The 27023-nt window shown below is 44.6% G+C and overlaps 4 protein-coding genes and 1 pseudogene across 5 annotated transcripts; 4 read left to right on the top strand and 1 right to left on the bottom strand.

Annotated features, from left to right (window-relative positions):
• Positions 1–1028: 1028 nt before the first annotated feature.
• LOC310860191 (casein kinase I-like) lies at positions 1029–2216 on the top strand (the record flags this gene model as incomplete). The annotated part of the gene is made up of 1 exon (XM_083766990.1): positions 1029–2216. The coding sequence occupies one exon, from the start codon at positions 1029–1031 to the stop codon at positions 2214–2216; it is 1188 nt and encodes a 395-aa protein (XP_083623116.1).
• A 1464-nt stretch (positions 2217–3680) lies between these two features.
• LOC310855590 (casein kinase I-like) lies at positions 3681–4417 on the top strand (annotated as a pseudogene). Its single transcript has one exon. The product of its transcript is annotated as a casein kinase I-like (transcript).
• A 9909-nt stretch (positions 4418–14326) lies between these two features.
• Positions 14327–15469, top strand: LOC310855581 (casein kinase I-like; the record flags this gene model as incomplete). Its single annotated transcript, XM_083760647.1, has 1 exon — positions 14327–15469. The coding sequence occupies one exon, from the start codon at positions 14327–14329 to the stop codon at positions 15467–15469; it is 1143 nt and encodes a 380-aa protein (XP_083616773.1).
• Positions 15470–21976: 6507 nt separating this feature from the next.
• LOC310855577 (casein kinase I-like) lies at positions 21977–23098 on the bottom strand (the record flags this gene model as incomplete). Its single annotated transcript, XM_083760638.1, has 1 exon — positions 21977–23098. One exon carries the CDS (start codon positions 23096–23098, stop codon positions 21977–21979), a length of 1122 nt encoding a protein of 373 aa, XP_083616764.1.
• Positions 23099–25640: 2542 nt separating this feature from the next.
• On the top strand, positions 25641–26555 carry LOC310855569 (polyubiquitin-B-like; the record flags this gene model as incomplete). Its single annotated transcript, XM_083760622.1, has 1 exon — positions 25641–26555. One exon carries the CDS (start codon positions 25641–25643, stop codon positions 26553–26555), a length of 915 nt encoding a protein of 304 aa, XP_083616748.1.
• Positions 26556–27023: the final 468 nt, after the last annotated feature.

Below are 27023 nucleotides of genomic sequence, written 5' to 3'. Positions count from 1 at the left end.
CCTGGTGGTGTCCATCTTCAGGCCACCTTACTTAATGATGCGGTCCTGCTCCATCCTCCTCAGCACACGTTCTCCCAGCCATCTCAGGCGTCTGTGTGTAATCTCCTTGGTGATGCTCCAGCTCCCTGTTTGTTTGTACAGTTCACTGTTGGAGATTCTATTAGGCCAAACGATCTGGCACACCCTTGGCGGCTGGCGTAGCTTTTCTGGGCACCTTGGCTGTGTAACAGTCAGTATGCAATGCCGGTTGTGGTTCATGGTGCCACAGGGTGGTGCACTGCTCCTTTTTGTTTTGCTGTGTGTACAAGATCTGATGTCACTTCCACTATATGTCTGTACTGTGTTGGCACGCAGAGTGACTGTTCACTGTGTTTATTATGTTAGTACTGTCTGCCGCTTGATATGGTCAATGCTGAATGCTCCATTAGTTGGCTGCTAAATAAACCAGCTAATTGACATTATCTTTGTCTGTGTGAAATATCTGGACATCTGCTGTATCCAGTCCACTAGGTCTAGTACTCCATGCTCAACACAGATGGTAATCCAGTCTGGCAGTGTGCCGCGGGTTCGACTCCCGATCCCGACAGCCTTTACTGCGTGTCACCCCCCCATCTCTCTCTCCCCATTTCCTGTCGGCCTACTTTCATCTACCCCTCTATCAATAAAAAGAAAGGTGAAAGACAAAAAAAGAAAGAAAAAGAGATGGCATATTCGCCTGAGGCATCTGTTGTGGAACACTATCTGTCTGTTTTGACCACTCTCCAGGGCCTCAATTACATATACAAAATATCCCGATATATCACAATACTTACAGATATTTTTCCATCATAGTGTTAGTATACATGTTGTTAACCAGTAATAGTAGACAAGTTGACTGATTGGCCAACCCAAACGATCGGCTTTGCAAATTGGCCAAGCTTGAAGTGTCATTTGTGCCACCGTGCCAATATAGTGCATGGTTGCACACGCACGACTGTCGAGCACAACTCCGCTTTGAACCAGTGTGGTCCAGGCCTGAGTAATGCTTAATGTCTAATGCAGCGGGCAGAACTACTGGACATGTGGGCCGCAGTTCAGGGACCAATAATGGGCCTCTTATGGTTGGCCCAAACTTCTGTCTCGTGAGAAAGATTGGTGCTGGTAATTTTGGAGAAGTGTGGCAGGGAAGGAACATGAAGACCAACGAATATGTGGCCGTCAAATTGGAAGCAATGAAGATCAAAGGGCCACAGCTCCCTTTGGAGTATAAACACTACAAAAGGTTGGGATATTCGGAGGGAATTCCTCAGGCGTACTACTTTGGCCCATGTGGGAAACACAATGCATTGGTGATGGAGCTGCTTGGGCCCAGTCTAGAGGAGCTGTTTAACCTCTGCAAATGCACCTTCTCCCTCAAGACCTTCCTCATGATAACCATACAGCTGATAACGCGACTGGAATATGTGCACAGCAAGAACTTGACACACAGAGACATTAAGCCAGAGAACTTTCTGGTGGGACGAAAGCATGGCAACGGAAGCAAGCATAAGTACATTCACATCATTGACTTTGGTCTGGCCCAAGAGTACATTAACTCAGAAACCAAAAAACACATCCCCTACAGCGAGAAAAAGAGCTTCACTGGCACAGCACGCTACGTGAGCATCAACACACACCTGGGTAGAGAGCAAAGCAGAAGGGATGACATGGAATCGGTGGGTCACATGCTCATGTACTTCCTACGAGGAAGACTCCCCTGGCAGGGCATGAAGGCAGACACAGCGAAGGAGAGGTATCAGAAGATTGGGGATACCAAACAAAACACACCAATTGAAATGCTTTGTGAGAAGCTCCCCAAAGAGATGGCCACCTACATGCGTTACGTCAGGAAGCTGGACTTCTTTGAAAAGCCTGATTACGACTACTTGAGGAAACTCTTCATCGATCTCTTTCACAAGAATCGCTATGTCTTTGACTTTGAATACGACTGGGTCAGCAAGACAATCCCCACACCAATAGGTCCTAGTCCCAATCACACAAGCCTGCAACACAACGTCAGAGTTCAATCACAACAGTTGAACAGAAAACAGGTGCCTGCTGAGCCCCAGCCCAAAACACTAAACACGGTCGATCTCACCGCTGGACAAGTCATCACCGATCCCACTGAGGTCGAAGACACTGCATGTTGCTGTTGTTTCTTTAAGAGGACAAAGAAGAGAGTCCAGAGACACAAATAGAAGAAGTAAAATATTATAGGAAGGACTTGATACAATTCTGGTCTAACCACCTTGGCGTCCTTAGTTTGTGAATAGGCCCCACAGGGTTGACTCACAAATTCTCGTGTGCAGTTGCCGACAGACTGTATCAAATATGAAAACACCTCCCCAACTATATCACCGAGACAGTTTGTTTATTTTTGGACCACAGATCTCATGAGACGATTTAAGATGACCCGATGTTATTCTCCATAGAGAAACTTCTGTGAACCAGGGGATGAGTGAGTGACGCCAGGACTTCGGCGCTCTAATAAATACTAATAGTATAACGCTTTACAAACACATCAACCAGCACTGGACCTATATCTCTATTATTTGGCGCTTGTTGTGCTGCTTCAGCGTTGCCTGTCATGCATTCATTTTCTTCTCTCTCCGCTCGCAGCTTGCGCTGTCAACCTGTCGAGAACTGGGAGGCGTGTGGGCGGGGGAGCGCATGTCAACTGGCACGAGAATTTGTGAGTCGCCCCACAGGGAGTAAATGTGGTTTTTTTTGTAATAAAAACTAAACTAAACAAAGTCACAGGGGGCAGACTGGTTCGACATACCTTTGGTCAGACCGCATTAAGGTTGGTGAGGGATGCGTTAAGGTTGGTGAGGCATGCGTTAAAACGACCGGATTAAAGTTGATGAGGGGTGCGTTAAGGTTGGTGAGGGATGCGTTAAGGTTGGTGAGGGACGCGCTGCTCCGTGCTTGCAGTTATGGTTAGGTTAGGGTTTGAGGTAGGTTGTCGTTCGGACCAATGGTATGTCGGAGCTAAAGCATGTACCCCAAAATCATGTGGGGGTGGGGAAGCGTCAAACATCCATGTTTGTCTGCTGACATTGTGGTTTTGCCTTGATGTACCAATTTCAGTACACAGTCCATATTTACAAAAACAATCTTGGTGTCATATCCTAAAGCCAACAGGAAGTCGGCCATTTCCCTTTTTTGTGGTCTGTTAGCTTTTTCTCTTGCTTTTGGTGCCATGTAGGAGTCCGGCCTTTCGTATCCTCTAGGACTTCTAGGAAATGCAACAATATGGCATCTGCTTTGTAACAATCAAATCGTTTAATAGCAATGAAAAGGTTTCTAATGAACCTATACACTCCAAAGTACAAACAAGTCCCTCTCGATCCCGTCAGAAGAGAAGAGAACAACGCACCACAATTATGGTCTGAGTGCTGTATGATCAGCAGTAATATAATAGTAGGTTGCAGGTTGGCCAAGCTTGGCCTGATGTTTGTGTCACTATACCAATAAAGTGGTACACACAACAGTTAGGAGACAGTTCACTCAACTATATTAAGATTTGAAGGTGCTCTAGTTGTGTAAGATGCTTAATGTCTAATGCGGGGGTTAAAGGTACTGGACGCTACGGCCGCAGTTCAGGGACCAATAATGGTCCTGTTATGGTTGGCCCAAACGTCTCTGTTATGAGGAAGATTGGTGTTGGTAATTTCGGAGAGGTGTGGCTGGGAAAGAACGTCAAGACCAACAAATATGTGGCTGTCAAAATGGAAGACATGAAGACCATAGTGCCACAGCTCCCTTTGGAGTTTGAATACTACAAACGGTTGGGGAATGCAGAGGGAATTGTTCAGGTTTACTACTCTGGCCCCTGTGGGAAACACAATGCATTGGTGATGGAGCTGCTCCCCAATCTAGAGGAGCTGTTTAACCTCTGCAAAGGCACCTTCTCCCTCAAGACATTCCTCATGATAGCTATACAGCTGATAACGCGGATGGAATATGTGCACAGCAAGAGCTTGACACACAGAAACATTAATCCATTAAGCATCAACACACACTTGGGTAGAGAGCAAAGCAGAAGGGATGACATGGAATCACTGGGTCACATGCTCATGTACTTCCTGCGAGGGAGACTCCCCTGGCAGGGTCTGAAGGCTGACACTACGAAGGAGAGGTATCAGAAGATTGGGGACGCCAAACGAAACACACCGATTGAAGTGCTATGTGACAGCTTCCCCAAAGAGATGGTCACCTATATGTGTTACGTCAGGAAGCTGGACTTTTTTGAAAGGCCTGATTACGACTACTTGAGGAAACTCTTCACCGATCTGTTTTATAGGAAGGGCTATGTCTTTGACTATATTAATATGACTGGGACGACAAGTTAGTTCCCACAAAAATAGGTCCTAACCCAAGTTACACACGCCTGTAACACAGCTGCATATTTAAAGCGCAACAGTGGATCTAAAAACTATTTCCTGCTGAGCCCAAAATAAGTACGTCTCGGGCAAAAGCATTACACACCACTGGACGATTCATCAGTGCTCCCATCACAGGATGGTGTGGTTTCTTCAAGAGGACAAAGAAAGACCGTTGACACTAATAGATAAAGTGAAAGATTACAGGGAGGACTTCATACAATTATGGTAACTGAGTATAGTGTGTGTCGCTAGGGTGTCAATGGCAGCCTAGGGACCCTGAATACGTTTTAGTTTTTCTGGGGGGGTAAACCCACATGAGGGTGGGGAAGTGTCACACATTCATGTTTTGCCTCTACTGTACTTTGTAACTTGACTGTGGTGAAGATCAACATTATGGTTTCACCTAGATGTACCAATATGAGTACACACATGAGTAATGCCCATACAACAATCCTCTTGGTGTCACTTCCTGCTTAGATTAGGTCATATCTAAGCAGGAAGTCTGCCATTTTCCATTTTTTTGTGGACTGTTACATTTTTCTCATGATTTCGTCATTGCTACCAGTTACTGCTTGATGCCTTGTGGGAGTCCTGACTGTCACAATAACTGCAATCTCAAATCCCTAAACCCCTCCTCCCTCTCATCCTCTATTCTCTCCTCTCTACCCTCCCTGGAGTCATTCCTCTCACCTGACACTGCAACCTCATCCTTCCTCTCCTCTATCTCATCTGCATTCGACCAACACTGCCCGCTCTCATCCAGGCCAGCTCGCTCATGTCCACCGGCTCCCTGGCTATCTGAAACTCTCAGATCTGAACGAACACCTCTAAGGGCAGCCGAAAGAAAGTGGCACAAGTCGAAGCTACCAGATGACCTTTCACACTTTCACTCACTCCTCTCTGCCTTTGCCCACTCACTAACCACTGCTAAAACCTCTTTCTACCACACCAAAATCCAATCCTGTACTTCTAACCCAAGGAAGCTCTTCTCCACTTTCACCTCCATCCTTAAACCCCCTCCCCCCACTCAACCTTCATCCCTCACTGCTGATGTTTTTGTCAACTACTTCGAGAAGAAGGTTGATGATATCAGCAGCTCCTTTCCTCCCCTCCCACATAAAGTGGCATCTGACTCAACCAACACCAACCCCAACATACCATGCATGTCCTCCTTCTCTCCTATTTCCCCAGACGAGGTTCTACAACTAGTAACATTCTCTAGACCTACCACTTGTCCTCTTGACCCTGTCCCGTCTCCAATCTTCCAGACCATCGCACCTGATCTGCTCCCCTTCATCACCTCCATCATCAACACCTCAGTAACCTCAGGCTGCGTCCCATCTGCCCTCAAGTCAGCCAGAGTAACACCACTCCTCAAAAAACCAACCCTTGACCCCTCAGATGTCAAGAACTACAGACCGGTATCACTCCTTTCATTGTCTCCACCAGGCCGAAGGCATGTGGGGAGAGTATGTTTTGCACTCCGTCCGTCCGTCCGTCCGTGTGTGTGTGTGTGTGTGTGTGTCCGTCCGTTAGCAGCTAATCTCGGCCACCGTTAACCCGGTCGATGCCAAATTTTGCACACACACTCCCTGGATGCCAACGATGAACCTCTGCCCCAAACTTTCCAGAACGGCCTGTTATAGCGCCACCAGGAGGCCGCTTTGTGCAAAACAACTTTTTGCACAGTACACCTACAGATTTTGTCCAAACATCACGCAAATTGGTACACAGTCTCTCTACAGCCATTCAACGAAACCGGTCTTTCAGATTTTTCAGACTCCATCCTGATTGGTTAAGATTGGCTTCCAAAGTTCACAGGAGTGCTCAGTTTCAAACAAAATGCTGCAAATCATGAACACATCGCGTGATTTCCTTGAAATTGTGCACGCACATTCCCACTAGGCCGAGGACGAAATGCCACATGAACAATTTCAACTCAGCCTCAAGGTGGCGCTATAACTGGCCGAAAAGTGTTTTTACCTCTAACTGCACGAATCTGTGGATCACTTTGTATGCCAACTCCCTAGAGGCCAAGGAAAAACCTTTGTCTGGAATTTTTCACATCTGCTCTTTATAGCGCCACCAGGAGGCCCACATATGTAAAACACATTTTCTATTATTACTCCTTCAGATTTTATCCAAATTTCACGCAAATCGGTACACATGATCTCCATAGTCATGTGATCAACACAGGTTTGTTTGATTTCTCATATTCCATCCTGATTGGCCACGATTGGCTCCTACAGTTTTCAGGAGTAGCCCGCTTTGTACAAATCGCCACAACTCCTCAACGCAGCGTCCGATTGCGATGAAACTGTGCACGCATATCCCCACTAGGCTGAGGAAGAAATCCTGGTGGAGACCTGTGCCCAGAAGGGCACTTTTTCTAAAACCATTGAACGTGTCGTCTCCAACCAGCTCTCTCTCCATCTCTCACAGAACAACCTGCTGGATCCCAACCAGTCCGGATTCAAGAAGGCCCACTCCACAGAAACTGCCCTGCTGGCAGTCACAGAAGCACTACATGCTGCCCAAGCTGCTTCCCACTCTGCAGTACTGATTCTCCTAGACCTATCAGCAGCATTTGACACAGTGAACCACCAGCTGCTCCTAGACACCCTAGCGGAGCTAGGCATCGGTGGAACGGCACTAAAGTGGTTCTCCTCCTACCTCACCGATCGGACCTACCAGGTTTCCTGGAAAGGTCTGTTATCATCCCCCCGAACCCTCCAAACTGGGGTCCCACAGGGATCTGTACTTGGTCCCCTCCTTTTCTCACACTAAATCCCTTGGCACTATCATCTCTGCTCACAATATATCCTATCACTGCTACGCCGATGACACACAACTGTTCCTATCCTTCCCCCCCTCTGCCACTCAGGTGGAAGAGCGCATCACTGCATGCCTGGCTGACATCTCACAGTGGATGTCCTCCAACCACCTCAAGCTGAACCCAGACAAGACTGAGCTTCTCTTCTTCCCAGCTAAGTCCTGCCCTATGCGGGAGCTAACTATTTCCGTAGACAACGCCCTGGTAACGTCTGTCCCAACAGCCAGGAATCTTGGTGTTGTCCTGGACAGTCAGCTCTCGTTCAAAGCTCACATCACAGCTGTCACTCGATCATGTAGGTTCACACTCTATAACATACGACGAATTAGACCGTTCCTCACCCAGGAATCAGCCCAGCTCCTAATCCAGACAACAGTCTTGTCAAAACTCGACTATTGTAACTCCCTCCTTACTGGCCTACCAGCATGTGCACTTAAGCCTCTCCAGCTGATCCAAAATGCAGCAGCTCGCTTGGTCTTCAACCAGCCAAAATTCTCACATGTCTCCCCCCTGCTCCGCTCCCTCCACTGGCTCCCGGTCGCTGCCCGCACAGAATACAAAACTCTGATGCTGGCATTCAAAGCAACCAAAGGTATGGCTCCCCCATATCTTACAAGTATGATTGAACCCTACAAACCCTCCCGCGCACTCAGATCAGCCAACGCAGGGAAACTGGAAGTACCCTCACTAAAAACGCCGGGACAACGCTCCACACGTCCCAAACTCTTCTCCCTTCTGGCTCCAAAACTGTGGAATGCACTTCCCATTGCAGTCAGAACTGCAGCATCACTCCCAATCTTCCGCCGTAGCCTGAAAACCCACCTTTTCAGACTCCATCATGGCCCATAGCACTTACCCTAACCCCTTAGATAGCATTTCTGTTGGCTTAGATAGCATTTGACACAGACTTATAGCATGTTATGTAGACAGCACTATAATTGTATTGTATATAGTCATAGCACGCCATAGTACATATGTATAGCATAGTAGTGAATATGTATAGTTTATTATGTATATAGTGTATGTATAGTTTCATCATATAGATATTCCACTGTTACCTTCTTAGCTTACGCATGTTTCATGATAAATGCTTTTATGTGATGTATTCCCATGCTTTTGTTCTTGCTTAAATGTAAGTCGCTCTGGATTAAGAGCGTCTGCTAAATGCCTAAATTGTAAATTGTAAATTGCAAGTTTGCATGGGGTCTGCCCATAAGTCTGACATATTATTGGCCAGTTAAAACTGTGCTTAGGGTTAACGATCTACATGGTGTAGTGGCAGTTATGGGACTCAATATTGACAAGCAGAAGAAAAGCATCAGAAACAGGACTCTGGCTCAAGATTCAGGCATCGTCATATTTATTCAGAGTTCTCAGTCAGTACAGCAAAATGGTAAATGGTGCATTTATATAGCGCCTTTATCCAAAGCGCTTTACATAGATTGTGCATTACATTCACCCATTCACACACACATTCATACACCGATTGCGGCGGAAGCCATGCAAGGTACCAACCAGCACATCGGGAGCAATTTGGGGTTCAGTGTCTTGCCCAAGGACACTTCGACATGTAGACAGGAGGAGCCGGGATTCGAACCGCCGACCCATGGATCATTGGACGACCTGCTCGACCTCTTGAGCCACAGTCGCCCCCCCAAGCAAAGTGGTAGCATTACTGCGTTCCAGTCCTCTCCCTAGCATCAATGAAATCATTCCCTTTATCCCCCAGCAGATCCACATTTACAACAATAAAATAGACAACAGGTGGTCATTCAACATGTCCTTTCTTGGTTGTAGGTTGAGAGAGGAAGGCATAGGTGGCACCTACTAGCACCTATTAGGTGCTAGACTTGTTTCTATTCTAAATGGGATAGTTACACAAATACATGTTTGCAACAGTGGTGTAGTAAGCATGGAGACTCAGCTGTTAGATTGACAGCTGCCGTTCAGTCAGAATGAGCAATGGTGAAAATAGACTGGCCAGGAAGGATGAGAAGCACCCTAATCATGTGTACAGTATGTATAATTGTTCTATGCGGCATTCTAAATTTCCCATTACAATGGCCGGTTAAGATTGAGGTGTGGCTGGTTAGGGTTAGTGATCTACATGGCCAGAAGACTGAGGTGTGGCCGGTTAAGACTGTGGTTAGGGTTAGCGATCTACATGGGCGGTTAAGACTGGTTAGGGTTGGAGATCTACGTGGCCGGTTAAGACTGTGGTTAGGGTCAGCGATCTACGTGGCCGGTTAAGACTGGTTAGGGTTGGAGATCTACGTGGCCGGTTAAGACTGTGGTTAGGGTCAGCGATATACGTGGCCGGTTAAGACTGGTTAGGGTTAGCTATCTACATGGCCGGTTAAGACTGGGGTTAGCGATCTACATGGCCGGTTAAGACTGAGGTGTGACCGGTTAAGACTGTGGTTAGGGTTTGCGATCTATATGGCCGGTTAAGACTGGTTAGGGTTTGCGGTCTACATGGCGGGTTAAGACTGAGGTGTGGCCGGTTAAGACTGTGGTTAGGGTTTGCGATCTATATGGCCGGTTAAGACTGGTTAGGGTTTGCGGTCTACATGGCCGGTTAAGACTGGTTAGGGTTTGCGGTCTACAGTACTGTCCCCTTCGTCTGTACCAGGCCAGTACCTAGAGGTACCTATAGGTTTTTAAAAGAACCTGGGTACCTCTGGAAGCCACACCTCTGATGGGTGTGGTTTAGTCTTAAGGGGTGTGTTTTTTTCACCCACTGTGTAATATAATAAACGGACAGTAGGTGGCAGTAGGACAGTAGGACAGAGGCCAGAGCAACTATACAGCTTGCAAATTAACCAAGTAATAAAAATGTGAAAAGATATGCCAGGGACCCCCCATTTGAAAAGATATGCCAGGGACCCCCATTTAAAGAGATATGCCAGGGACCCCCCATTTGAAAAGATATGCCAGGGACCCCCATTTGAAAAGATATGCCAGGGACCCCCATAAGAGAAGGTTTTTACAGCTATAGCAGTGACTCTCAACCCGTTTAATTTCAAGGACCCCCAGTTTGACATGCATTAGTCTATGGAGTATGGAGGGGGGGGGGGGGGGGGGGGGGGGTCCCTGGCATATCTCTTCAAATGGGGGTCCCTGGCATATCTCTTTAATCTGAATATTGTCTTGATGATTATTGATGAAATGTTTGCAATTAAACCCTTTTTGTACTTTTGGTAAACACGCTTCTGCCCACTTTTTTATATAATTATGTATTTAGTTACATCATAACCCCTGTTCTGAGGACCCCCTGTTCTGTGGACTGGGGGTTAACTGTACATTAACTGTACATTAACTAAAGTTTGCAAATAAATGTAGTGGCGTACAAATACAATATTTGCCTCTGAGATGTAGTGGAGTAGAAGTAAATAAAATACACATTAACAACTATACACAATTTGGCCATTTTAAAATAGAGTGCGATGTAGTGTGAGCTTGTTGATCTGCTATTTTCAAAATATTTTTATATATTTGAAAACTTGAAATGAGACATAAAATCTAAATTAAATTAAATTCAAAGGAGCTTTACGACATATTGTGAGCTTGTAGATCTGCTATTTTCAAATAGTCGACTTACTATACTGAGGAAGTGGTTAATGCATTTTTTTGGCGTACAAATACAATATTTGCCTCTGAGATGTAGTGGAGTAGAAGTAAAAGTATTGGAATTCATGAATACTAAAGTAAAGTACAAATGCCTCAAAATTGTACAGTACTTAAGTAAATGCACTTACTTTCCACCACTGTGGAATGGTGAGTGACTTTCTTAATATCATTTAAATATAAAAACTTAAATTAATAGGTTTACCATGCATGCCAAAATAGGATTTTTTCAATGGTTTTGTGATGTCATCAGGAGTAAGTCAGTAACAGTTTATATTTACCCCTGACTGTCACTAGGCTCTTTGAATATGCTTTCTCAAAGCCTATATCTGTTTAAGAGTAATAAAACAAGTCTAAGGTTTAATCCTATTTAAAAAAATAGGCCTATCAGTTTTTTTTTCTTCCTGAAAACCCTAAAAAAATCACTTAGGCATAATTAAAAAAACATTGCATGGATGCACCTGGGACGTATCCTCAGTGATGTATCCTGAGGTCATTATTTTAAGAAGAAGACAACATTGAAGTGACATAATGGACACATTCCTTTGTTTTGTTTTGTCTTGTTTGATTATTGTTCAATGACATTCATTTGGAAAACGGCTTTGGGGTTAAGCAGAGGAATATACTGAGGGTGGAACCCCCCCCCCCCCACACACACACACACTCTCTCTCTCTCTCTCTCTGTAGGCTGACTACTGTATACAATTAACATAACCTGTTTGGCTAGACACTGGGGAGAGAGAGTCAAATACTACTAAAAGATTGCAACAGACTAGCATTTTTTATCAGCACAAACCAGGACATGCTAAATACAGGCATGTTTGGGTACAGAGCCTGCTTTTAACTAATTCAGATGGCATTTGGCATTTGGGGTCCTCAGAACAGATTGTTCAAAGACTGAGCTTAAATCTGAATTTGCTACACCAAATCATAAGAAAACAAAAAGAAAGCTATCTCACACACTGGAACAGATCTACTCAAAACCAGAGCAAAATGGAATGCTATTTAGCTCTAAACAGGGAATACACATTAGTAGAATACTTGAGCACAGTAACTGACCCAAAACTAAGGAAAACTTTAACTCAATATAGACTCAGTGAACACAGTCTTGCGAGGAGAGCACAGTTGGCACCCTGGCACCATTGTTTGGGACACAGCTAAAGGTGTTGAATGCGGCGTGGGGGGTGGGGTAATATGAACTGTCTTGCCAGTAAACTGAAGTTCCCTGGCAAGTATTAAATTAAATTTGTATTTAACATCATTAAATACGAATTAAAATACTCTATATTCCTTGCATCCAAAGAGCCTAAAGTATTACCGATTGATTTCCAATACTTTTACTTCTACTCCACATCTCAGAGGTAAATATTGTAATTTGGCAGGCAGGCGTCTGCCTGCCCTTACTATCAATCTATTTTTTTAAAACCTCCTTTTTCAGCATTGAGGGCTATATAATTATAATTTAGGCCAATATCTTGGTTTGTAAAGAAAAACACTTGTTTCCCAATAAGTCACTTTTATTTTCTATAAATAACAAATCAAAATGAGAATAATAAAAGGTTTAACAACTTTGGGTTTTATGCCCTAACATTTTTTAAATGTTTCTTTAAGATGAGATGACTTGTAACATTCTTGTTAAGCTCTAAGTAAGTAAAAGAAAAAAAAGAGACAAATAGTAAATACAAAGTTCAACCAAACAATTACGTTTTTTGGCTGTTACAAATTCTTCTACTTTGTAGAATGTTCACATTGTTTGAACAGGTAAGACTATAAGAGCGAAAGTGTGAATACTAGTTAGTGCAATTTGATCTGCATGGCTCAGCCCTTCAGTGATTTGTGCCCTCACTTTATCATACTGTACATGCCAGGCAACACACGTGTGGTCATATGCGACCTGCATGGCATTTTGTAACGTGGTTCTGCAACTCTCTAAGCCCTTCCAGCCTTTCAAAGTGTGGAGGTGTTAGTTGGATTCGGGGGTTGAGGCCAAGTAGTAGCCTGACCAGCTTATTAGCATGTCTAAAGAGACACTTGAAGCTCAACCTGTGGGACCCCAGATGACAGTGAAGTGACAATTTAAGGACTTTTAAGACTTTTATAATGCCTCAAAGGCTCTAAAAGAAAAAATACCATTACTGCATCAAAAGTAATCAGCAAACCATGCTATAAAAACTGGTCAAACTGGTGAAAATAGCCGATCTACAAGTTCACAACGAGCTTGTAGATTGGCTATTTTCACAATATTTATCTGTGGAACCATTCTGTTGCTTGTCTGGGTGGGGGATCCCCAGTTCAAATATGATTACTTTGGGGGTCCTCAGAACAGGGGGTCCTCTCAAAACAGGGGGTCCACAGAACAGGGGGTCCTCTCAGAACAGGGGGTCCACAGAACAGGGGGTCCTCTCAGAACAGGGGGTCCACAGAACAGGGGGTCCACAGAACAGGGGGTCCACAGAACAGGGGGTCCTCTCAATTTCAAGGACCCCCAGTTTGACATGCATTAGTCTATGGAGTATGGACCCCCATTTAATGGCATTTATATCTCTGGGACCCCCAATATTTATATTGTAACATCAATAATAATTTAACTTTAGAGTGTAGGAATGGAACCAAATGGACCCTAACCGCTTACTCAAATAAATGTTACTTGTAACAGTATGTATTTCAATGTATTTCAATATTGCAGATACAGTACAAGATGTGATACTTTTTCCACCACTGCATATTGCTAGAAGCTATTAAGACTTAATAGCTCTGCTCATCATGGGCCGACGCCACCTGGTGGTTGAATAGCTACTCCACACTCCACAATAAACCTGTGGGTGTGGCTGAGAATCTGGGGGTGTGTCTGTGGGTGTGTCTAACATAGATACCCATAGGTACCCATGGATGTCATTTTGAGATCGAGGAAGAATCGGATAGGATCCCACCGTACATGGCCGGTTAAGACTGGTTAGGGTTTGCGGTCTACATGGCCGGTTAAGACTGAGGTATGGCCTCTGCTTCATAAAAATAAAATAAAATAATATATACATATTTATATATATCTATGGAAATATTTGCCTAATGCATGTTAAAAAACTTAAAAATCGTATTTTTAAGAGATTTTTGAAAGGGTACAACACAAATAACGAATTTGCCTAAGTCGCTCTCGATCCCGTCAGAAGAGCACAATAGAATACTATTAGGCTACTTCGCTGGTCATGCAGCACTCAGACAATTATATTTTTAAAGCCTGCCTGGACTGGGCTTAGTATGGCGATCAACTTGCCTCATCATCAGAGAGATCAACACGTTGACTGATTAATGGGAAACCCAACACATCCGCTTTGCAGGTTGGCTAAGCTTGGCGTGACGTGTGTGCCGCTCTACCAATATAGTGGCAGCACACCCAACCGTGTGGAGCAAGTCCATACAACTCCAATTTCATCAAGGGTGTTTTGGGTATGTGACATGTTTAATGTCTAATGCAGCAGGTACGGTTACTGGACGTGTGGGCCGCAGTTCAGTGACCAACAATGAGGTTGTTATGGTTGGCCGAAACTTCTCTGTTATGAGAAAGATTGGTGTTGGTAATTTTGGAGAGGTGTGGCTGGGAAAGAACATCAAGACCAATGACTATGTGGCGGTCAAAATGGAAGCCATGAAGACCAAATTGCCACAGCTCCCGTTGGAGTATAAATACTACAAGAAATTAGGAAATTCAGAGGGAATTGCTCAGGTCTACTACTTTGGCACCTGTGGAAAATACAATGCATTGGTGCTGGAGCTGCTTGGGCCCAGTCTAGATGAGCTGTTTAACCTCTGCAAAGGCACCTTCTCCCTCAAGACTTTCCTCATGATAACCATACAGCTGATAACGCGACTGGAATATGTGCACAGCAAGAACTTGACACACAGAGACATTAAGCCAGAGAACTTTTTGGTGGGACGATTGGGAAGCAGGCACCCACATGCCATTCACATCACAGACTTTGGTCTGTCCAAAGAGTACTTCAACCCAGAGACCAAAAAACACATCCCCTACAGTGAGAAAAAGAGCTTCACTGGCACAGCACGCTACGTGAGCATCAACACACACTTTGGTAGAGAGCAAAGCAGAAGGGATGACATGGAATCACTGGGTCACATGTTCGTGTACTTCCTGCGAGGGAGACTCCCCTGGCAGGGTCTGAAGGCTGACACTTCGAAGGAGAGGTATCAGAAGATTGGGGAGGCCAAACGAAACACACCAATTGAAGTGCTTTGTGACAGCTATCCCGAAGAGATGGCCACCTACATGCGTTACGTCAGGAAGCTGGACTTCTTTGAAAAGCCTGATTACGACTACTTGAGGAAACTCTTCACCGATCTGTTTCACAGGAAGGGCTATGTATTTGACTATAAATATGACTGGGACGACAAGTTAGTCTCAACAGCAATAGGTCCTAACCCGAGTTACACGCGCCTGCAACCCAACAGCAAAGTTAAAGCACACCAGTCGACCAGGAAACAGTTGCCTGCTAAGCCCAAAATAGTTATCAACACACCCATTGAGGTCGAAGATGCCACATACTGCTGTGGTCTCTTCAAGAGGACAAAGAAGAAGTGGAAGTTGTCCTGAGGTTGTAAATAGCCGAAACATGATGACGATGACGTTTTTTTGCCTAAGCTATTTGGTGTGGGGGGGTAAGGTATTTAGGGTTTATGTGATTAAATGGAAGCAACTACACAAGGTCACCAATCTCTAGCTCTCCAAATGCCATTTCCTCCCCAATTCCATGTATCGGAATATCCCTCTCACATTCTCCCCGTCTATCCCTACCCTTGCCTCTCCTCTTTCTCAGTGCTCCCCTGCCAACCTAACTTATGCACTTCCACCCGTGGGCCATACAGCATTGTTTCTCCACCTATCACGATATTTAGCAGCCAGAACCACATTATAGGCCATCTCCACCAGCACAGCCTCTACCATTCTTTGCCATGGGATCTTGGCTCGATCTCACGTCCTATTGATGTCCATCTGAAGCAAACCTTGGCCATCTACTCTGGGGGCATTTATGTCCATTTCATTTCCTGATTCAAATACAATTTGATTGTTACAAAGCCAGAGTCCATATTGAGTACAGTCTGCTTCCCTGCTGACAATCAAAGGTACATTATATTCTATTAAGTACTTTGCAACACACTCTTGAATATATGAGAAAACGAATAACTATAATGTTTGAAATGGTTGCATTTCTAGAATCCATGTTTAGTTCTGCCATTGGTCTGAGGGAAAGCAATCTGCTCTTTTTTTATTAGAGAATCATTCTTTATTTATGCGATCCAGGCAAAGAGGCATGGTTGAACTAAATTATATGTGCCGTCACTGCGAGACACATGAAGCATAATCTATAAAAGCTGCATTTTATTATATTCTTCGTAGGAGGCGTGCGCGCGTGTGTCAGTCAAAGTGATCAGAATCAGATTTCCCGTGCATGCTGCCAGTAGGCCACATTTCTGAAATATTGTACTTTATTGTATAGGGAGGGTATACAATCCCCTACACTAGTATCCCGTGGTGGACAGAAAAGTCCTTGCCCCCCTGGTAAGACCATTCTCTTTGGTTTCTCGGATGTTCAGAGTCTGTTGTCCTGGCACCACAGCGGCAGATCTGTCACTGATCTGGCATCACCTCCAGGTATGCCTTCTCTGCATCGCATGAGCCCAGGCCCACAGCAACACTGTGTCATCAGGATAGCGTTCCCATCAGTATATACTATACTATGCTGTACAAACCTTGTTTTGAATGTCATGTCACGAACAAGTGTATTATGTAGTTCTACAAAAGAGCGTTACTGATAGGAAACTGTCGATAGGTAACGGCAAGCTTAGCCAACAATAAACCCTGCATTCAACACGCATAGCCTGGCATGAACGCCTCACGAAGCCCTGCCTAACACTCAAGGACTCTGACAGACCTACCAGAAAACCCTGTAGAACGGATGCCTTTTTTTTGCCGTTTGACACCTTCCTCGCAGACAGACACTTTTCTTGCGGACAGGGACTTTGTGGTTCATAGTATGATGACTCAGTCTGGTCTCTCTCGGGCAGAGATGATGAACCCGAACCAGTGGTGAAAATCAGCTGCTACCTCCATAATAATATGGAGTTGTAGTCCTGTTAGGTTGTGTTTACATGTGTGCTATGGTGCAGCTTCAATGCGTCGTCAGTCGCGACTTGATCCCGCCTCTAGCTGCCGCTGATCGGTCCGAAATCCGCTTGTTCGACTAGACTATCTTCGGAAGTTGCGGGATTTCAGCGGAAGTATTGCCCAAGGACATGACGTTGATGCTTTACAAATATGTTTACATTCTCCGCGAATGAAACAAGTGTTGTGATTGGTTGGGAAAATATCGTATCCGGGGGAAATACAGCTGATGGATGTTCCGGAGGATACGTCCGCCGATAGCTTCTCTGCCTTACGTTCTGTCCAGGCTTTTCCTTTCGAAGATAAGTAAGCCTGGGACCGAGGCCAGATGGACTCAATGCTGTCCATCTGGCGGAGTCAGGTTAATGATGATGATGGACAATATATGGTGATATCACAATATGTGAATTATGTCCTGCCCTCTTCTCATTGGACAATATGCCTAGGCATAGACATAAGCCAAATTCCACTACCCCACATCTCGGCCACTCGCTAACACGCACTCGGTCACTCAAGCATGGTGGTGTTACGGTGAAATTGGTGACCTGCTGAAATATGTGACAATCATGTAGACAATCACATAACGTCAGTGTCCGCATGTAAATCATTGCTGTTTGTTTATTAGCAGAGTATAACCTAGCAGTATTTAGGCCATTTCAGTCAGACAACTCTTAGAATGAATTTAGAATATATTGAGCATAGATATATGAAGCATAGATTGGCGTCAGGGCTCAGTACCTATTCACTCCCTGTAACATAAACATTTTAGTTAAGTTATAAGCCAAATATAATTACAGGGAATGAATAAGACCCCCATACAGGGGGATCTAGAAACAGAGCCTACAGGTGGATGCTGGGGAGGCGGTGGGATTTGCAAAACCTTCATGAGCAGCAGGTTAGCAGCAAGTGAGGCGTCCGCACAGCAGGAAAGAAGTCAGGAATGAGCACGTAGGCAGAGAAGATTAAATGGCGAGAAATGAGTGGGCGAGTGATCAAATTTGGCTCTAGGCAACCACACTCAACAATTCTCCATGATTGCATCTTTCTAGTTGTTGTTCTTGCGCAAAATGTTACATTTTTCATTTGAAATACACAGGAAGACATGTCTACCGAGCAATATTAATTATACCTATGGTGAGATGAAGTGTGGGTCTGTCACAGTATGTGGCTCTGTGTTGCCATACTGTGGCTGTGTGTGGGTGTCGGCTTTCCTCCCAGCTTCCAGCCTTGGCACACCTGTCTGTGGTCACCTCATCGCACTCAATTGACACACCTGCCGGCCATCAACTCCTCAGCCCTGACAGTATTTATACCCTGGTCTTCACTCCACTCATCGTCAGATCATTGTTCAACCTTTCATGGTAGTACTATAGCTTGACTCTAGCCAGTGTTTATGTTCTAGTGAAGTTATAGTCTAGTTATATTTCCTAGTATTTGCTCCCGTGTTTCCTGCAAACTCAAGCTCTTCTCCTCTCCTCCAGAACCCAGCTCACCTATTCTACTGCCTGCTCGTCTGCCTGGTGCCTGCCTGGACTGCTTTCCTCATCCTCCATGTTTGTTTGCCATGCAACCCTCCACAATCTGCAATTCACCATATTGTGAATAAATATCTGAATTTTGCTCCTGCGTTTGGCTCTGCATTTGGGTTCAACTTTCTGCTACCGTGACAGGGTCATGACCGAAAGAATAAGGTTGCGAATACAAGCGGCCAAAGTTAGTTTATTGACATAATTATTCTGTGAGGTTCTGCTCTGCCTCTTTCCTGTCAATGTCTTTAGACATCAGTGTCTTTTGTTGAGATTCTGAATTCATAAACCTTCCATGACCCTCCATTCAAATTAATTTATTTCACTGATTTCACTGTTAAAAATAATCACAACTGTGTGAAGTGAGGGGTGCTCTTATCATCGCACATCATCTCATTCTGGGCAATGACAATTTGCGTCCTCACTTTCGTCTTCAAACACTCAAATGACAATTCAATGTTTGTGTTCACACAAACCCTCAAAGCTGGACATGAGAAGGGCTGCCGCCCATCAAATATAGTCTACCCTAACCTTTTGGCCATTGTGCCAAAGGTCAAGTGGGACGCCAGCATCTATGTTAGCGTGGTTTTTGAGATGTGGGGGTCCGAAACATATCATGTTGGGGGTCCTGGCTTTGCTCGAACAAGCTTAAAAGCGACAGATTTTGAGGGCATTTGGTAGAATGGGCGTCAGGTCGTAATGGGCTATGGATGCGATGCTATTTGCGCTGCCTGTATGCTTTTGTCCATACATGGGCAGCTGGCGGCCGCATGGTGGGGGCCGCATGCAGCCCCCGCCTTCACTCAATGTGCATGGGCTTCAGGTTAATATCAGAATACTGATATATTATTGATGTCAGCTAATTACTAGTATTAAATTATTGTTGTCATTTTTATGTCCAATGTATTTGTATTTAGTTCATAAAGTTAACATAACTATAACTAAATGCATAAAAAAGGTACCCTCACGCGCCTGATGGAGGGGAAAGGAACTGGTTGGAATAACGTGTTCCTTCCACGCGCTACGTCCAACCAGGGAAACTCCCCCTGTCAGGTGCAAAGGAGCAACTTGGACACTCAGGCATGAAGGAAGCATGAGTTCAAGTCCGTTGCTCTCCCTAGGTTGGCGGAGGGTGTGTAGAGCCCAGGATCACATTAGATGATTGACACAGGGGTGAAGAATGGGTTACAAAATCGTGGGATAAAAAAAATAATATATATATATATATATATATATATTTAAAAAAAAGTAACTTTTCAGGATTCCAACCCATTTTGGGAAGGAACCCCTTTTGGTGTTAGCACTATGTTATGCTTTAGCTATTGAAAAATAGCAGATCTGCAAGCTCATAGCGCGCCACCGAGTGGAACGCTACGACCTTGTAGGTCTGCTATCTTTGAAAAAAATCGAAGAAAATCGAAGAACGACTGACATAGAAACATAGCTTTTTCGGGATGTAGAAGACATTTTTAGAATCTGATCTCAGGTCAAAATGGGTTAAACAAAAAGCAAAAAAAAAAATCATAATTTCAATTAAAATACTATAGCAAAAAATAGCCCATCTACAAGCTCAAAACGCGTCGCAGTAATATGCAACGTGGCCCTCTGGAGTGAGTGTTGAAATAAAGTGGCCCCCTCCATCTTCAAAGTTTGTGTGTGTGTGTGTGTGTGCAATGCATCGACATAGAAAGGTAGACGGCAGAGTCTAGCAGACGCCTCCTTCGGCTCTGGGGTATCTTTATCTCGAGCTAAGGCAGGCTCTGTGACGCGCAGTAGGCCAATCAGAGGCAATGGAAACGTTTCTTTGCTCGATCATGCCAATATTAAAGCTCCTTTGGATTGAATAGATAAGTCCCGTGAAAGACACACAGTGATTGGCCATTAGTCACTTGAGTGGCCCTTCCGCGTTGATTTCCGCCTTACAGTGCGATACAGGTTTACAGGGGCGCTAGCCCCTCCTATATACAGGTTTACAGGGGCGCTAGCCCCTCCTATATACAGGTTTACAGGGGCGCTAGCCCCTCCTATATACAGCATGAGTCCCCATGCACACGTCTCATATTTGCCAATGAAAGGAGAAATGAGGTTATACAGTATGTGCCTCAAATATGACGCACATCTGTGGCAACACAAACATTAACGTAGACGAGCAAATCTGCTATCAATCACATGAATTCAGTTGTTCATGAGATGATGTATGATGATGTATAACGATAACAGCACCCCTCACTTCACACGGGTGTGATTTTTATGTACACGACTCCTTACAGTGCCACCTATTGCCATAGTGGTGAATGACACCGATGTTCCTGTCGGCTGCAGTAGGATGGCATTGTTGGCAATACCTCATCTAAGATGTAGAATCTGAGCTGCGTGATTTAGTTTTTATCTAAGTTATTATAGTTGACAGGGAACTGTCAATGAATTTGCTGTGGTTGGAGTAGTGCCTTAAAAAAAACAGTAACACACACTTGTGTGAAGTGAGTGGCGCTCTTATGATCATACACCACATTCCGTGCTCAGCGAATCAAATCATCACAAATGTCATGCCAGCCAATCACAATTTGCGTCTTCACTTTGCTGTCCTCACTTTTGGCCTCAATGAATGTTTGTGTTTACACAGACAACAAAAGCGGGTGCTCTTATCATCACACATCACATTCCGACCAATCACTTTTGACGTCCTCACTTATTATCTTCACTTTTTAAGCCCTAAGCCAATCAAATCATCACTATGGGAGAGAGACAAAGCTGGGCATAGGAGGGCCTGGCGCCCCTCAAAAACAAATGGAGAGTAGGCCTACTGTGCAATCAAAATTTATTCAAGATTATATTTGGCTTTATTATTTTTATCTAATGTATTTATTGGATAACTTGGTTTGCACCAGTACTGTATTTATATATATATATATATATATATATATATATATATATATATATCTCTAAATATTTTTATCGCCAACATTATTTTTATTCTTTTTAAATTAATTTAATTTTCCTCTCCTTTCCAGTTGGACCCTCTGGCGCTCTCTGGTGTCCTTCATTGGACCCTTCATGTATTTCTTCACACACAGTGAGGGGTGGCGAATAAGTCTGGGATTATGAACATTTTCCTTTCAAGGAACAGTTTGATATGTATTAGTCCACTTATTATCTGTGGGACCCCAATCTACACTGTACAATCCCAGTGTTAATTGAATACATCATCATAAAGGTTGATGCCTTTTTTTCTAGAGAAAGATAGAAGCCGTTACGAGAAACAACAAAAAAAACATAGTTTTATCCCATATGCTCATGGCAAACAATGAGGAAAATCGATTTTAGTAATAAATCACATGGAAACAAAACAAAACAAAGAAAAAACAAGTTTGTAGGGACCTTTAGGGGGAATTAATGATAAATACATGAAAACTTAAAAAGCGGTGATAATTCGTCTAACGGTGGGATCAACAGTTTTTAATATTTTGGGCTGAGACTTGTTGCCTTTGGGCTCGGGCAACTGTTTCTTGGTCCGCTGTTGCGCTTTATCTCTGCTGACTTGCAGGCATGTGGTGCCGGGTACATGACCTACTGGTGTGGGGATTGGCTTGCTGACCCAGTCGTATTCATAGTCAAAGACATAGCCCTTCCGGTGAAACAGATCGGTGAAGAGCTTCCTCAGGTAGTTGTAATTGGGCTTCTCGAAGAAGTCCAGCCTCCGGACGTAACGCAGGTAGGTGGCCATCTCTTCAGGGAAGCTTTCGCAAAGCACTTCAATCGGCGTGTTTCGTTTGGTGTCCCCGATCTTCTGATACCTCTCCTTCGTGGTGTCTGCCTTCAGGCCCTGCCAGGGGAGTCTCCCACGCAGGAAGTACATGAACATGTGACCTAGTGCTTCCATGTCATCCCTTCTGCTTTGCTCTTTGCCCAGGTGTGTGTTGATGCTTGCGTAGCGTGCCGTGCCGGTGAAGCTCTTGCGCTCACGGTAGGGGATGTGCTTTTTGGTTTCGGGGTCGACGTACTCCTTGGACAGACCAAAGTCAATGATGTGAACCGTGTGCTGATGCTTGCTTCCCGGTCGTCCGACCAAGAAGTTCTCTGGCTTAACGTCTCTGAATGTCAGGTTCTTGGTGTGGACATATTCCATCCGTGTTATCAGCTGTATGGCTATCATGAGGATGGTCTTGAGGGAGAAGGTGCCTTTGCAGAGGTCAAACAGGTCCTCTAGACTGGGTCCCAGAAGCTCCAGCACCAATGCATTGTATTTTCCACAGCTGCCAAAGTAGTACATCTGAGGGATTCCTTTCGATTTCCCCAACTTTTTGTAGTATCTATGCTCCAGCGAGAGCTGTGGCGCTCGGGACTTTATGGGTTCCAATTTGACCGCCACATATTCATTGTTCCTGAGGTTCTTACCCAGCCGCAGCTCCCCAAAATTGCCACTGCCGATCTTTTTCAAAACGCGGAAGTTCGGGCCAACCATAAGGACCCCATCGCTGGTCCCTGAACTCTGGCCTGCCACAAGTCCAGTACTGTTTCCTGCTGCATTAGACATGAATCATCTCACACGCATGCACCACCTTGGATGGAATTGGATATGTCTGTACTCTCTGACCACAAAAAGAATGGAGTTCTGTTAATCAGTAGAATATGCTCGAGTATGAGATAATCTTGTTCTGTTATTACAAGCAGGTATGGTGGTCACCTCTTCAACACGGTGTCCTACAGATTACAAGATTGCGGTTCTGTTGTGTGTAAAAATACTTATACTGTATTTACTTATACTGTTCAGCGGCACGAATGTCACGCAAACCTTGACTAATCTGTTAAGCTGATTTGTCGATTGTGATTGAAGCATATTGAAGCAAGCAGAGTGGCTCAGAGCCTTTATGGCCTAAACCTAAAAGGTCTAATATCTCCCCCGGTCCGTAGGGATATCCCTAGTTGACCAACTGTCATGTCATTGTGGGGATGATATATACTAACCTTGTATATGTGCATGTGTTTACACACAGGGGGGAATGGGAATCAGCTCGTGGCCTTCAAGCCTGATGTGCAGTCTGCTCTCAGGGTCATGGTACGGTGACCTCGGTGCGCTAGGTGCGGGTGCAGGTGGCTTGTGGTCACCGCCGTTTTTTTTGTGCATAGTTGCCATGCACAAGATTCTGAAGTGTTATGTGCAGAAAACAAATCGCACCTGTTTCACTGGCAACAGATACTGCAGAATCACTGGTTGTGGGCCATTCAGCAGCATTCAGCATCAGCATGTCTGAAATGTAGGCCTACATCCATTTAGGCATTGAGATCCAAGCACATAATAGTTTTAGCCTGCATTTACTTTCATAGTAAATGCATACTGCATTTACTGTCATACTGTCATTTACTGTAAATGCATACCGTCATAGTACATTTACATTATAATTTAATGTAGTGGCTCAGTAAACTAGGATCACATTATAAAAACACATAGGGTGCAGAGAAAGACAACTCACCCAATTCCCTCGCAACAGATGCTGCAGCAGCACTAGTTGAGTGTTGGCCAGACGCATTTTGAGCTTGTAGATCAGCTATTTGTTTGTTGTAGAAAAGTTACATTTTTACCAGACGGTTGTTAACTTGTTATATGTTTCAGCACAAGTGGGGTGCCGAACAACATCAATGCTGATTGGTGGGATCCAAAATAACCGGTGCATTCCTGGAACTGCGGTGGGATAAATACCGCGGCAGTCACTCTAGATCTGCGTAAATTGCATAGTTTTCGTTGTGCGTGGTTTCTACGCAAAATACGTGCAGGTTTGCAGGTCTATCTCGCACGCACGCACCCACGCACGCACGCACACTCATTGAGAGAGAGAGAGAGAGAGAGAGAGAGAGAGAGAGATCTGAGTGTACAAATGGAACCAAATTGAAGGGTTCTCTGCCATCCACTAGGGGCAGTATCTCTTTAGCTTACCTGTTCTGTAGAGTGAAGAAGGGAGCCATTTTGTTTGCTATCAGTTTCATGTTGACATTCAGAGATTCATGTTGTGTTGTTTGGAAGTTCCTCACTTAATAACTGTAAGTTTATTTATGTTATGTTTATCTATGGAACTCTGGTATAGTTTTTGTTACTTTATTTTCTATACACTCTTATGTGAATACTTGATTGCTTTTATGCATTTTCATGTCAGAATTAGCCTACTTATTTTAGTTAATGCTTTTCTATTATTGTTTGTACTGCAGTGCTTCTTCATCTTTGTCATTAAAGAAACAATTTGACATAGAGGAGTGTATTTCTTCACAAATGGTCTGGACAACGGGTCCATTTGGTTCCATTTGTACACTTTCAGAGTTACAGACCCATAAGGATCCATTTGGTTCCAAACTATCATTTAGCTGGGGACCCCCTGGAACTCCCTCAAGGACCCCTGGGGGTCCCTGGACCCCACTTTGGGAACCACTGCACTAAATTACATCGTAAACGTCATGTGGCCAATATAAATACATTTAGTGCCCCTCACTTCACACAAGGGTGATTTTGTTTATACATTTGGTTACTGTTGCCTTTATGCTACCTGGCCATCATCCTATATGACCTCTGGCATCAATATATTTTCTCTCTTTCTGACTAGTCTCTTTAAACATTAGAGATGCTTGAAAATTCCATATCAGCAGTTTCTGAAATGCTCAGACCAGCCCATTTGGCATCACCAACCATGCTACGTTCAAAGTCACTTAGATCCCCAGCTGGACAAGTGTATATATGATGAATTGGCCCCGTTGAAAGACAGAATAGAATGTAATCCGTGTCACCCGTCTTTTGAGACTTTGATCTTGTGATGGATTTGAGCTTGCTCTTTCTGTGAAAGACAAGATTTGACGGGGCTCATCGCTACGATACAGGTATGGTAAATATTGCAGGATCCGAAAAGACTAACGGTGACGTCACAGCCAACATAAAAGAGTGAGAGAGGGAGAGTCTTCATGCATTGCAGTGAAATGTTCCCGATCAGACTTCCGTCAAAGACTTCTAAGAAATATCCAAATAGAGATCATCTCTCGGGAAGACGATTTAGATAGAATTGTACCTGTAGCATCTACGGTAGCTACTCAAAAACATGGAGATCTTCGTCAAGACCCTCAGCGGCAAGACAGTCACCTTGAGAGTTGAGCCAAGTGACACCACTGAGCATGTCAAGGCCAAGGTCCACGACATGCAAGGCATTCCACCTGACATGCAGAAGCTGGTCTATGCTGGGAGACAATTGGAAGACGGTCGCAACCTCTCTGACTACAACATCCAGAAGGCATCCACCCTCTACCTTTCGCTGCGTCTGTTGAGCTGCCGATCCTGCTATGACAGGGCACAGTTCAGATCTGGGATCCCTATCCACAGTTGCAGAACTGTGCAAAATTGCACCAAAATGCAGATCTTTGTCAGAGATCTCGAAGGCAAGACCATACTTCTGGAGGTTGAACCGAGTGACACCACTGAGAATGTCAAGGCCAAGATCAAGGACAAGCAAGGTATTCCCCCTGGAGAGCAGAGGCTGATTTATGCTGGGAAACAATTGCAAGATGGCTGCACCCTCTCTGACTACAACATCCAGAAGGAATCCACCCTCGAGCTTATGCTGCGTCTGCGGAGCTGTCAGTCTTGCCCTGGCACAACGCCATTCAGGCCTGGCGTATCCCTCCACAGTAACGGCTCAAATCGCACAAGCATGTGCATCTTTGTCAAGACCCTCGATGGTAAGACCATATGTCTCACAGTCGAGCCGAGGGACAACACTGAGAAGGTCAAGGCCAAGATCCGGGACAGGCAAGGCATTCCCCCCGACAGACAGCGGTTGATATATGGCGGTAAACAGTTGATGGACGGTCGCACCCTCTATGAGCAAAACATCCAGAAAGAGGCCACCCTCCATCTTGTGCTGCGGCTGAAGAGCTGCCAGTCTTGCCCTGGCACAAAACGGCTCAGGCCGGGCATCCGTGTGGATCTCGAACGGGAAGACCATGCATCTAGAGGTTGAGCAGAGTGACACCACAGAGAAGGCCAAGGTCCAGGACAAGCAAGGCATTCCCCCTGACGAGCAGAGGCTCATTCATGCTGGTAAACAACTGGAAGATGGCCGCACCATTTCAGACAAAAACATCCCGAAAGAAGTCACCCTCCAACTTGAGCTGCGTCTGAGGCCCTTAACCCTTGCAAGGGATCCCTTTCAATAATTATTTAAACAAATAAAGTAATACATTGATTGATTAAAATTCAAGTACACAGACTTGATGTATATGGAAGCCTCATAACGGTATTATATTATGAAAACAAATGATGTACAATGTCGTAAAATTAAAAAGTCATAGTACGTAATGCAAACAATTGTCACAAAGCATTGAAAGCAACCCTGAGAACTCAACATTATTGTGGAGCCCTATTTTCGAATGTGCCTTACCCCTTATATCCCTAAACTTATTTGCCTTTTTTAACTTTTGAAAAACAT

This window comes from Protomyctophum parallelum (genome assembly GCF_964188405.1).
Source record: "Protomyctophum parallelum genome assembly, chromosome: 1".
Classification (NCBI taxonomy): Eukaryota; Metazoa; Chordata; class Actinopteri; order Myctophiformes; family Myctophidae; genus Protomyctophum; species Protomyctophum parallelum.
This window is presented reverse-complemented; position numbering and strand designations above follow the sequence as displayed.